The sequence below is a fragment of the Mandrillus leucophaeus genome, unplaced genomic scaffold (genome assembly GCF_000951045.1).
Source record: "Mandrillus leucophaeus isolate KB7577 unplaced genomic scaffold, Mleu.le_1.0 Scaffold498, whole genome shotgun sequence".
NCBI lineage: Eukaryota > Metazoa > Chordata > Mammalia > Primates > Cercopithecidae > Mandrillus > Mandrillus leucophaeus.
In genome coordinates this window covers 1,170,103-1,183,016 of record NW_012105342.1, presented here as the reverse complement: position 1 = coordinate 1,183,016, position 12,914 = coordinate 1,170,103, and the positions used below count along the sequence as shown (strand labels likewise).

Genomic DNA, 12,914 nt, shown 5'->3' with positions numbered 1-12,914 from the left:
CTGGAGGGGGACAGAGGGACTGAGGAAGGAGCAGCAGGGCCAAGAGGGGAACTCAGAGAGGAACTGTCCTTCCTGGAGGCTAATCTTACTCACAGACCAGCAGCGGGGCTGCTGGTGAGCCAATTTTGTGGCTGTTGCCAGAGTGAAGTTTTAAGAAATGATCTATGGCTGGGCACTGTAGCTCATCATGCCTGTAATCCCAACACTTTTGGGAGGCCGAGGTGGGTGGATCACCTGAGGTCAGGAGTTCAAAAACCAACCTGGCCAACATTGTGAAACCCCGTCTCTACTAAATATACAAAAAATTAGCCAAGCATGGTGGCGCGTGCCTGTAATCCCACTTGGGAGGCTGAGGCCAGAGAATTGCTTGAACCCGGGAGGCGGAGGCTGCCGTGAGCTAAGATCGCACCATTGCACTCCAACCTGGGCGACAAGAGTGAAACTCTGTCTCAAAAAAAAAAAAAAAAATCATCTATCCTTCATGGGCAGTTGGCCAGGGCATTCTTTTTCACATAAGGACTTGAGGGTGTCTCAGGACCTGGGCAATAGGGAAGGGTCCCCATATTGTCATGATCCTGACATACGGCATGGGAACTGAAGACAGGGTTCAAACCTGTGGCTGGCGCAGTCATCTGCTTCCTAAGAAGCTGGGTCCACTTGAAATGCTTCAGCGCAATGGCAGATTTACAGGGGGGAGAGGGCATTTCAACAGCGCACTCACACATTCCTTCCACTGCTACATGGAGACCCCCCGAAACCTGGATGGGCATTTCTGTGTGACTGAGGGCTGAGGATGTCTGAGAGACCTGGCACGGGCGTGGGCCACAGGTGCTGGTGGAATGAGGCCAGGGGCAGGCCCGGTGGCGAAGGGTGGCAGTCAGTTGGTGAGAGTTTCCGAGGGACACTGAGAGCCCCCCAGGTGCAGCCTATGCGGAGGGTTAAAGCCAGGGGATGCCGTATTGGGTAGATGAGGCCCAGGGTGGTCCTGCCCGCACAGCAGCCTCCCCGTCCCCACCTCTCCAGCGCCTGCAGGCTCTGCCCACTGCCTACCTGCAGGAGGCCGCTTGAGCCCTTGGGTGGGGCCTGGGCTGGACTCCTGGCCTCACAGCAGTGAACTCCCACAGGCTTGGCTGCGAGCTGGGGCTGGCAGGGCGACCCCTTCTCTGAAGCGCCAGCCGCAGAGCGAGCCCCCTGAACCCCACACCTCCCAGGAGGCAGCCGGGACCCGGAATGGAGGCGGCGGCTGGCTGCACACCAGCGGGCCTGATGACGCCTGGAGGAGGCGCAGCCCCGCGGAGCCGGCTCCTGGGCTTGGAGCTTCCGCGGGGGCGGAGGATGTCGTCCAAGGGGAGGAAGAATGGGGGTGGCCCGAGGGAGACCAAGTGGAGTCCAAGGGCCGTGGGTGGTGGAGCTGGGCTTCCGGAGCTCCCGTGCTCTCAGGCCGCCCTTCCCAGCCAGGTGGCAGCATCAGGCGGAGACAGAAGCAGAGGCTGGGGGCCGCCCTGCGCCCCAGAACCCTGAGATCCCGGGTGGGTGGGGCAGGACCCCCCGGCCGCCCTCCACTTCTCCCGGAGGCCCGACCCTCTCCTGCGCGGGCGCTGCCCCCGACCTCCCGCCGAGCCCCATCAGCTCGCCAACTCCGCAGGCCAGCCCGGCGGCGCCATCTGGTGGTCCCCGGGCGTCGCGCCCCCAGCCGGGTCTGGCAGCGGCAGAGACCCTGGGCGTGGGAACCGGCAAGTCCTAGAAACCGCTTAGGGCCCGTCAGGGAGGGCAGTTCCACGCCTGCTGGAGGGAAGGTCGCCTGCTGCGCGCTTCTAATCCGGCCCAGCTTGCCTTTCCCAATGCATACATTCATCTGCTGCTCTTACATCCTGCCACGTGGAGAGTGGGAAGGGAATTGAGGCCAAAGCCCTTGTTTTCACCTGTTTTGGGATCCTGTTGAGTAGGAATTTGCTGGGGGCGCCCGTGCAGAACCCCCTTGAGGGCAGCTGGGGAGGCAGGTGAGGAGCAGGACAGAGCATGAGGAGGGGCTCACACAGCCCAGAGCCTGGCGGGCGGCCCGCTGTGGGCTGAGACGTCGTCGAGGTCACCAAGAGCCCCACCACGCTCCCACGGCTGCACAGCTGCCAGCCTGCTTGGTGACCTCCGGGAACTCAGTACAGCTCTCACCTCCCACTGTCAACTGTCTGTGCCCCAGCAGGCGACCGGCCAGGCCCTGAGTGCTGTTTCGATGTCCAGGCCTCTGCCATGTCAGAGTGGGTGATCTCCATTGAAGCAGCTCAGTGGAAGTAGAAAGAAGCCACGTGCTCCGTAGGGGCTGTGTGGAGTCCCAGGTCTCATGTCTTGCAAGCCCGGCCTGGCACAGCCACATGTCCCTAGTGGGCACTGGGTTCTGTTGCTACCAATAAATACATGCAGGGTAGACAACTAGCAGCATGATGCTCCCAGAAAACACACTGAAAGTCCATTTTCGTCATGAGTGGAAAGGAAATACAGATGGGGCCGGGTGCAGTGGCTCACACCTGATGCCAGCACTTTGAGAGGCCAAGGCAGGAGGATCATTTGTGTCCAGGAGTTTGAGACCAGCCTGGGCAATATGGCAAGACCCCCATCTCTACAAGAAACAGTTTTTAATTAGCTGGATGTGGTTGTGCTCACCTGCATTCCCACTCCAGTCTGGGCAACAGAGCCAGACCTCATCTCAAAAGAAAAAAAAGCAAAAATATGACAGGTAATCAATAATTCATTGTTGTCCTAGACTTTGTTTGAAACAGCTTTGACCTGGAGCATCTGGGCCATGCCACAGCTTAGGCAGGGACAGTCAGGAGCAGACCCTTCAGGGTTCAGGGCAACACTGGGGTTCATTCACGGTGGGGTGCTGGTGGGAGACAGCCTTCACCAGATGAGGGAGGGCCCCCAGTTTCTTTCTTGTTCTTCTAAGCTGGAACAAGGGCCCCCTTGAAGGCTTACGGGTGCATCCTGCACCCAGCCCTGCCGCAGCCCCTGTTGAGGAGGCCGCGGGGAGCCTGTGCCGCATGCCTGTCTCCAGCAGGCCTGCCCTCTGCGCAGGCCCAGCTCATCGCCCAGTCCATCGGCCAGGCCTTCAGCGTGGCCTACCAGGAGTTCCTGCGAGCCAATGGCATCAACCCCGAAGACCTGAGCCAGAAGGAGTACAGCGATATCATCAACACCCAGGAGATGTACAACGACGACCTCATCCACTTCTCCAACTCGGAGAACTGCAAGGAGGTAAGCCACGCCCACCGGCCTCAGGGAGGCCACGTTTGCCAGCTTCTGCTCCCTGAGCTCCTGCAGAGCGAGCCTTCCCGGGGTCCTCACGCACACCCTTGCCTTCCATCAGACTCGAGTGCGGCCCGGAATGTGCCCCTCGCTCCTGCCTTCCAGCTGAGCGCTTGCGTGTGAAATGAGGTGTTTGTAACAAAGAAGCTGATTACGGTCGGCTTTAATGACCTCGAAAATGTGCCTTTTAATGCTGCTGTTATCAACCGGCGCTCAGCACCCGGGAGATATTTCTGAAAAGCACGTGGCATCTCTAAAGGGAGCTTGGGTGCTCTGGCAGGGGAGGCTAGAAACCACCAGTAGCAGAGGCCTTAGCTGGTCCCAGTGGCTTCCCCCAGGGGACTTTGGAAAGTTCTCATGGGCAGAGAGGAGCAAATACCCTGGGGATGGCCCGTACCTTGACTGTTTATTAAAGGGCTGAATTGTTCTGTCTGCGGTGGATGAGTGGATGGCCTCTGCTGCTTGTTGAATGGGTGAATGCGTGATCCTGGTTTCTTGCTGAAGACATTCCAGGCAGTTTCCGAGACAGTGACCTTTGAGAGGGAGTAAAAGTAGAAGGACTTTTCCAACAAGAGTGAAGGCCGGGGGCAGGCTATGGGTGCTGGAGTCTGAGAGCCTTCCTCTGGCCTCTGTGGGTGTGGTGGGGTGGAAGGAGCAGGAACCAGGACACTGGAGCCCTGCTTGGGGTGGGAAGGTCAGTGTTGGGCATGGGTAGGGATGCAGTCAATGCCGGGCATGGGTGGGGATGGGGGTCTGTACTTCCAGGTTCCCAGGATTGCTGGGTGGACCCCAGGGAGGCATGGGAGCCAGAGTGGGGTGGGCAGGGCCTCTAGCCCAAGACCTCTCCTGTATGAGATGAGCCAGCCTTGGATCCCGTGGCAGGGCGGAATGTGCTGGGACAGGGTCAGCCTCATCCTCCTGTGGGTCCTTGGCAGAGGCCCCAGTCCCTGCCACCAGCCCCTCTCACACTGCTGATCCCTTTGCAGCTGCAGCTGGAGAAGCACAAGGGCGAGATCCTGGGTGTGGTGGTGGTGGAGTCAGGCTGGGGCTCCATCCTGCCCACGGTGATCCTGGCCAACATGATGAATGGCGGCCCGGCCGCCCGCTCAGGGAAGCTGAGCATCGGGGACCAGATCATGTCCATCAATGGCACCAGCCTGGTGGGGCTGCCGCTCGCCACCTGCCAAGGCATCATCAAGGTGGGCACCCTGGGACCCTCCGCCCAGGGGTCGCCTCAGCCCTGCCCCACTTGATCCCCACTTTGCTGCAATCCACACTTCACCCACGGTGAAACTGAGGGCCAGGGAGACTCACCCGGTGATTGGTTGATGATGGCATCGAAATTTGAACTCAAGACCATTCCCCATGTCTGAATCAGAGGTGGCCCCGGGCTGCCCTGGGGTGGGAGGGGAGGGGTTGTCTGAGCCCTGTATCAAGCCATGTGGCCCTGGGCAAGGGCCCAAGGACCAGTGAGTATACAGTGACCAGCTTATCCTGTTTTGCCTGGGGCTTTGCCAGGTTAGCACTGAAAGTCCCGCTTCCGGGAAACCCCTTCAGTGCTCTTGGGCTGGGGAGGTGGGGCACCCTGCATGGGTTGAGTTCTGGGACACAGGTTCCCTTAAGTAAGGAGGCCACCCTGACCGTCAGACTCGTGAGCTTGCAGCTTTGGGAGGTGCTGCCTGTCGCTGTCAGGGGCCAGGCAGAAGGGTCACTGGCAGGTGGGGTGGGGGCCTTCACACTGACCACTTGCGGAGGAGCGGGCTCTGCCTGCTGCTGGCGACTCCTGTGACCCAGCTGTAGCCTGGCCCCCAGCCCTCTGTGACATGTTCCTCCCCACCCTGCTGTGGTCTTAGTGCTGGAGACAACACCGTCCTCCTCTTTGTTCAGCGTGAGAGATGAAGGGCATTCCCCAGGCCAGAGCATCTCATAGACTGGCTCTCGGAGCTTGCCCGGCAGAGCTTCTGCCCAATGGGCAGCCACACAGAGAGACGTGGGAGAGGCCTCTGCCAGCGAGGTCTCAGCAGCCGAGGTCCCCACTCCCAGGGCTGCAGCTCCCAGGTGGAGGCTTGGGTTCCTCCCCGTGCCTCTTCACCCCCACCGGACCCCAGCGGCCTGGTGCACCCGCTTCCTCACTCAGAGATTTGCTGCGTAATCACTCCCTGCCTTGCAGGAGGTCATCCTTGGAGGGCATTGGGTTTTGAGGAAAGTGTCCCCACATTCTTCCATAGGAAACTCTCCTGAATTTGGCATGATGATGGCCCCCTCGACACCCTGAGGGTGAACTGGTGCCAGGCGCATTGGTTCTGCCCAGTGGCACTCAGAGCCTGGGCTCACTCCCGCAGCGGCTCATCTTCCCCAGGGCAGAGGTGCCCTGAGCATGGTGGGAAAGAGGGCGCAGTGCCGCCCTGGAAACCTGGCAGCTCTGGGAAGGGCCAGGGCGAGGCTCATCCTCGCTGCACAGAGGGGCTACCGAGGCTGAGAGGGGACTGCCAGCCTCACCCAGTGTGCGTCCTCACTGCCCCCAGCCTCCGCCCTGCCAGCCTCACCCAGTGTGCGTCCTCACTGCCCCCAGCCTCCGCCCTGCCAGCCTCACCCAGTGTGCGTTCTCACTGCCCCCAGCCTCCGCCCTGCCAGCCTAACCCAGTGTGCGTCCTCACTGCCCCCGGCCTCCGCCCTGCCAGCCTCACCCAGTGTGTGTTCTCACTGCCCCCAGCCTCCGCCCTGCCAGCCTCACCCAGTGTGCATTCTCACTGCCCCCGGCCTCCGCGTTCTCACTGCCCCCAGCCTCCGCCCTGCCAGCCTCACCCAGTGTGCATTCTCACTGCCCCCGGCCTCCCCCCTGCCAGCCTCCCCCATCCTGGGTCAGGCTTGATGTCTAAGGCCCAGCCTTTGACTCCTATCCCGGTGCTCTGCAGGGCCTGAAGAACCAGACACAGGTGAAGCTCAACATCGTCAGCTGTCCCCCGGTCACCACGGTCCTCATCAAGCGGCCAGACCTCAAGTACCAGCTGGGCTTCAGCGTGCAGAATGGCATTGTGAGTCCCCGCTCCTGCCCTGGGCTGCCACCACCGCTGCAGGGCCCAGGGAGGGAGAGCAGCTCCCATCTGATGGGGCAGGCTATGCCTGGCAGCCTGGCAGGACCTGGCCCATGGGTGCAGCTGCCCACAGCCAGGCCACCTGGGACAGGACCTTTCCACAGCTCTCTGGGAGGTCTTGGGTAGAAGGGGAGGGCCAGGGCATGGCCGTGGATTGGGCCCCTGCAGCCTTTCCCAGGTGCCCTTGTCCCCACAGTGGCTGTCGCCTGCTTTGGAGGGAGGGCAGCAGGCTTCGCCAGCACTGTGGCTTGGACACAAGCAGTCGTGGCATCACTTACTGTGCTCAACAAACAGATGCTCGCTCGTTCATCCATTCGTGTACTCATCATTCACTTGTTCACGCAGCCGTTCAGCAGACATCTGTGAAGTGCCTGCTCTGTGTTAGGCTTTGCACCAGGCAATGGGAAGCCTGGAGTGCTGCCTGGAGGAGGTGATGCTGGGCTTGAGTGTGGTTCTGGCCAAAAGCCTGTGCCAGTTCCCCGGGCCAAAGTTCTTTAGCCCAGAGTTTCCACCCTCTCATTGACCTGCGTTTGGCCGGAATTCTCGTTCCTTTGTTTTCCCTTCTGCAAAAGACCCAGAGGGGAGAGATGTGGCCACTAAATGGAATAAAGAAGAAAAGGGCTGGCAATACCCAAATTGTTTAAACCAGCCCTGCGTGTGAGGGAGCGTAGCAGGAGGGGCATCGCGGGCTGGGGTGGAGTGGTGTGGAGGCGACGGGCAGGACGTGTGTCCACCCACAGCCACAGAGGAAAGACAGTGGGAGAACATTCTAGAAGGACTACCAAATCTTCTCCATTGTTTTCTGGTGAAGCAGCATGGAGGGGTATACCCACCGTCAGGGTGGAGTCACAGGGCTTGGGCTCAGGGCCCATCTCTGACCCTGCTGTGTTAGAGCAAATTTGCTCCTATAAGAAAGATTCCACAAATCTTCATATACTGAGAGCTGACTGCTTATTCGTGCTGCAGTCTGATTTGCAGTGGGGGCAGTGGGGGTGAGCTTCACTCCACAGAGCCACTCAGGGGCCCAGGCTCTGCCCTCAGCTGGGCTTCGGCAGCCCCCACTGGGAGCTCTGTGTCTGGCTGGCACTGCAGGAAGAGAGGCAGCTCGGAAGATCTTGAAGGTTTTCAGGACCAGGGCAGAAGTGGCCCTTGTCATTTCTGCCCACAGCCCACTGGCCAGATAGCTCAGCCACAGACCCATGGGAAGCGGGGGCCAGCCGGCGCCCAGAACGAAGAGGGACAGGGCATCGCCAGTGTCAGCCATACCTTCGCGGCTGTGTGACCCTCGGCAAGTCACTTAACACTCACTGGATTCCCCTCAAAAGGTGCTTGTGAAGATCAGCAGAGAAAATCCATAACGTACCCCAAACTACCCAAGGTGGGCCCGCTGGTCCTAGTCTCTGCTAAGGAGGAAGGCCTGTGGCCCCTGGACCTGGCACAGGTGCCGGGACAAGTTGTCTGCACCCCACTTGGGGCTTCTGTCCAGGACAGTGCGCCTGCCGCAGGAGCTGGCCAGGTGGTGGTCTGGCCTGAGCCGGCTCTGCCTGAGTGCTCTGCACACATGTGGCCTGGGCACAGGCAGTTGCCCCAGCTAATTTGGAGGCTCTGCAGAAAGTCAGCTGGGGCCCTGCCTGCAGCTGCCGTGAGCACTTTGTGGACGGGCATGGCTGGGCCCCAGGGAGGAGGGCTGGGACAGCCTTCTGGGCTCCCGCACCCCAACCGTCACCAGGCCCTGACTGTGTCCCTCCCACCCCAGCATTGGGGACAGTGGAGGAAGCTGGGGACTGACAGCCCTGCAGCCCTCACGAGGAGCTGTGCTGTGCAGAGCCTGGGGCGCTGTGTGGTGTCCCCGGGCTGCCCCTGCCTGGCCAAGCCTGTTGACTACACAGTCTTTGCCTCCTGAGTGGCACTGGGGAGCTGCTTGTCCTGTTCCAGCACCCCTTGCCCAGCCTAGGAGGCAGGTGGGCCTGGGTTGGTGGCCAGTGCCGCTCCCTGACAGCCCCGTCGCTGGGAGCCCTGCAGGAGAGGGTGGCCTGGGGGCTGCCCACTCTTAGGGCCTGTGACTATAGCCCTGCCCAGAATGAGTTTGATGCCCCCTCAGTCTGCTGGTGTCCCCCAAACTATAACCGCATGAGGAGCACAGGAACTGGAGCAGCTGGGGCACACAGAAGTTTAGTGACTTGCCCCAGGTCACACAGCCACGTGGAGCACTGGTGGGGAGAGGGGAAGAAGAGACAAGGAAGGGAGGACTCCGGTTTGTGTTTTGTGGGGGCTAGATTAACGTGCATGGGAAAGGAGGGGACAGTTGGAGCAGCCCAGCCAAGCCCAGGTGCAGGGTTCTGTGCCTTCCTTCCCAGAGAGCCAGAGTGCAATGGGCGAGTGTGAAGCCCGGGCGGAGGGCAGTGCATGGAGACCAGGGCTGTCTCCAGCTGCCTTCTGGGGCAGGTGCGGGGAGTCTGGAGAGCTCCCGAAGATGGGGCTGGGTGGGTCCAAGTGGCCAGGAAGCTGAGGATGGTGGTGTGGATGGGCGTTTCTCAAAAGATTAGAGGGTGCAGGGCTGAGGGCAGCAGCAGACTTGCGGGGCCTGGAATGAGGAGGGGGTCATGCAATTCTGAAGACAAAATCTCCGGGGTGGCAATATGAAAGAGAGGATGCCACCCACTGCTTGGTGTCTCTGCCCTGGATCCGGGGTCTGAGTTCCGGAGTGATGGAGGGGGCCAAGCGTCTGTGAAACTTGGGGGGTGGTCTGGGGTCACGACTGGGGACGAGGAGGATCTGAAGGTCCCAGCCCTGCTCGTGGATGCGCTGCTGTTCCACCCTCTGGCCTCCGCCTCCCTGTCTGTGAAATGGGTCCCACTTCCTTGAAGCCCCAGTGCTCAGGATGCAGGGGAGAGGCTGGCAGCCGAGGGGAGGGGCAAATGCTGGCTCTCAGGGGCTTTCTCCAAGATACAGGACAGCTCACCCTGAGAGTGCCAGGGAGGGCTGGATGAAGCGAATGAACTGGCATGGTTCTGTCCTGGTTATGACCCATCTCCCCAGTGATCCAGAAAATGGCATGCAGGCGGCCCTACAGATCAGTCACCATCTCTGCGTGGCTCGGCTGCCTGGCGGTAAACACCAGGCCCCTCAGACCCTCAAGTGCGGACCCCACCTTTTGCACCTGCCTCATGAGTGCCCGTGGCCATGGTGGGGGTTGAGGGTAGGGGCTGGCTGTCCCTGTTTGGCCCTCTGTGCACCTAGACACAGAGGCTGTCACAGTGGCTGCCACCTGTCCCCCTGCAGGCCAGGACTCACCCACCCCAGGGACTTGTCCAGGCGTCTGCCTGGCTGAGGTGCACCAGGGGCTCCAGGGAGCAATGAGCCTGGGATAACATTCAGGAGACCCGAGGGTGCTGGCTGCTCTGGTCTAAGCCACTTGTCCTTCACAGCGTGCTCAGGATGGGACCCGCAGCCCCGAGGGCCCTGGTCCCCACTTTCAGGACTCTGGTACCCTGGGTTCCTGCTGCCCCCGACCCTGTAGCAGTGTGGCTTTTCCCTCGGTGTCACCTCTCTGGGCCCCCCTATCCCCACCATGCCCAGTGAAGCTCTCACCAGTGTCCTCCTGTCCTTGCCAGGCCCCCCGCCTGAAGTCCCGGCTCCAGCTGTTCTGGGACAGCCACAGGGCACCTTGTATCCCAGGAGCCAGTGGGCAGGGACAGGTGGTCCTCTCAGCCTCCACGTGCGCAGCCACCCGGGGAGCACGTGCAGGCGCTGGAGGATGCCTGGCTAGGAAATGGGGTCTATCAGCGCCTGCCCCGACCTGCAGCGGTCCTCCCCAGTGACTTCAGAAACATTCCCTGTGGCAGGTGGCAGTGCTTAGCATGCAGGGCGAGCAGTCAGATGAGATCTGGGCCTGCTGCAGAAATCTGGGTGCTGATGTGGGGGGAGGGGGAGGCCCCTCCCAGTTGTCTGTGTCTGCACGTGTGTGCGCATGCAGGTGTGTTTGGGAGAGGTGAGTCTGCTTCTCCCATCCCAGGCCACTCGCCTCCTGCCACGGCTCAGCACAGCCTCCTTTCTCCAGGATAAGAGGGCCCCGGGGCGAAGGAGCTGTGGTGTGGAATCTGCTTCTCCCTACCCCTTTCTCTTCTAGTCTTCATTCTCCTTGGACATCCATTTTTCTGGTTTTTGTTTCCATTTAAAAAATAACTGTGGTAAAGTACATCCATAACATAAAATCGAGCATTGTACCCATTTTGAAGTGCGGAGTTCTGTGGCAGTCCATCTGCGTATCAGGCAGCCGTGGCCACTGTGCTCTCCTGCACGACTTCGTCCTACCCAGTGGGAACTTTGTCCCCACTAAGCACCTCCACCCATTCCTCCTTCCCAACCCCTGGCAGCCCCCCACGTCTACTTTGCCTCTGTGATTCTGACTACCCCAGGTGCCTCATATCAGTGGCATCGCGCGGTGTTTGTCCGTGTGCCTGGCCTGTTTCACGCAGCGCAGTGTCCCTGCGGTCTGTCCGTGCTGTAGTGCGCGTCGGACTCTCCTTCCTCTCCAGGGCTGAGTACTGTTTCCCTGCAGGCCTAGAGCACGTTCTGTTTCTCTGCTAGTCCTTGTTGTCACCCTCGGCTGTTGTGAACGCTGCTGCCGTGAACACGGGTGTGCAGGGCGCCTGTTTTCCAGTCTGTCCAGTCTCATGGTCACAGGTGCTCCCAGGCCCTCCAGTCCCTCTGACGTCACTTTTAAGCTGGAAATGGAAACTCCCGCCACTGCACTCCAGCCTGGGTGACAGAATGAGACCCTGTCTCCAAAAAACACAGAACCAGTGTGTTTGGCACAAAATGCCCTTATGTCACCCTGGGGGGGCGGATATAGGAATAAAAGTGACTCTTCCCTGCCTATGTAGAGCGTTTGGGCATCTGGCAAACAGAGCCTTCCCTTGACAGAACAGATGCCCCACCTTTCTGGTGGCCAGGGGACAGGCTGCCTCTCCTTTCCCGCCCACCCACCAGCTAAGTGCCTGTCTTCCAGGATGGTAACCAGGCTCAGCTGCAGGAGGCCAGGTGGCAGTGGCCTTGGGCTATGTCACCAGTCTCCAGCCTGACCACAAAGGGAGGGGCCCTGGGGGAGGTGCGGCTGTGGACTGGTTCCACCGTGGGAGTTAGAAAACGTGTTGGTTCCCCACACACCATGGCATTGACTCTCTTGTTTTAAGGAAACACAGTCCAGATCATAAGCGGTGCCGTCTGAGTCAACGAATTGCACGTGCACATATTCATCACGTGGCGCTTTTCCCTCTGAGTCAGTGAATTGCATGTGCAAATATTCATCACATGGCGCTTTTCCCTCTGAGTCAGTGAATTGCACGTGCACGTATTCATCACGTGGCGCTTTTCCCTCCGCGTGTCCTGTCTTTGGAGACATGGTGGAGCGCCTGTCAGGTGTGGCAGGAACACGTGTGCTGACCTGACCATGTCTGCTTAGATTTGCAGCCTCATGAGAGGGGGCATTGCCGAGCGAGGGGGCGTCCGCGTTGGCCACCGCATCATCGAGATCAACGGGCAGAGCGTGGTGGCCACAGCCCATGAGAAGATAGTCCAAGCTCTGTCCAACTCGGTCGGAGAGGTAAGGAGGGACTTCGGGTGTGCCTCTGCGTGCCAGTTCCCGTGTGTTCCCGCCTGCCCTCCATGAGCCTCACCCACTCCAGGGGACACAGGGCGTCTGAAGGCCAGCCAGGCTGTCTCCCACCGGGGCAGCTGTGACAAGGGTGAATGGAGTGGCAGGTGATGCGGGGCCATCCCGGTCTGGCTCTAACTGAGCAGCCGGGAGGGCACAGGCTTCTGGGGGTGCTCCTTGGACACTACTTTTGGGACTGGACCTGTATGTCCAGTTCAGAAGCTCTGCAGGGCACACGGCTCTGGCCACCCTGGCAGGCTTGCCTCTCTGCCCTTGTTGGCCGTCCCCTCCCACAGCCAGGCTGCTTGCCCGGTCCCGCTTCACTGGCTGAAGCCCCCAGTCCAGTTCTTTCTGGCATTGCTTCCACGGCAGTGCGAGGATGGTGTGCGGGAGGCGCCGGTCTTCCTCCAGAGCTCACAGGGCAGCAGGATCATTAGGAGGAGGGATGGTGCTGGTGGGGTGGCACGTACACTGGGGGAGGCCTGGCCAGCGCGCTGCAGGGCTGTGTGTGTGTGTGTGTGTGTAGTGTGAGTGGGTGTGGGTGTGTGCATGTGCATGTGTGAGCATGGGTGTGTGTGGAATGTGATGTATGAGTGTGGGTGTGAGTTTAAGTGTGGGCAGGTGTGGGAAATGGATGTGTACATGCACATGTGGATGTAGGGGTGCATGAGTGAGTGGGTGTGTGTGGCTGTGTGAATGTACCTGACAGTGTGAGTGTGGAGGAGTGTCTGGGGGGGTGAGTGTATGTGTATGGATGTACATGTGTGTGTGAGACAGCATGGGGTGTGTAGGAGTACAAGTGTGGGTGTGAGTAGGGGTGTGTGGCTGTGGGTCTGTGAGTGGATGTGAGGTATGGGGGTGTG

At 60.3% G+C, this 12,914-nt stretch overlaps 1 protein-coding gene and 1 pseudogene across 1 annotated transcript in view; both read left to right on the top strand.

Moving 5' to 3' along the window:
* APBA2 (amyloid beta (A4) precursor protein-binding, family A, member 2) overlaps positions 1-12,914 on the top strand; it is a 210,361-nt gene that overhangs the window by 194,071 nt on the left and 3,376 nt on the right. Inside the window, exons 11-14 of the mRNA XM_011995778.1 lie at positions 3,070-3,249; positions 4,287-4,499; positions 6,216-6,335; positions 11,860-12,000. Of these exons, the coding sequence (XP_011851168.1) occupies positions 3,070-3,249; positions 4,287-4,499; positions 6,216-6,335; positions 11,860-12,000 (654 nt within the window). The remainder of the gene's footprint in view (positions 1-3,069; positions 3,250-4,286; positions 4,500-6,215; positions 6,336-11,859; positions 12,001-12,914) is intronic.
* Positions 1,358-1,744, top strand: LOC105550767 (annotated as a pseudogene).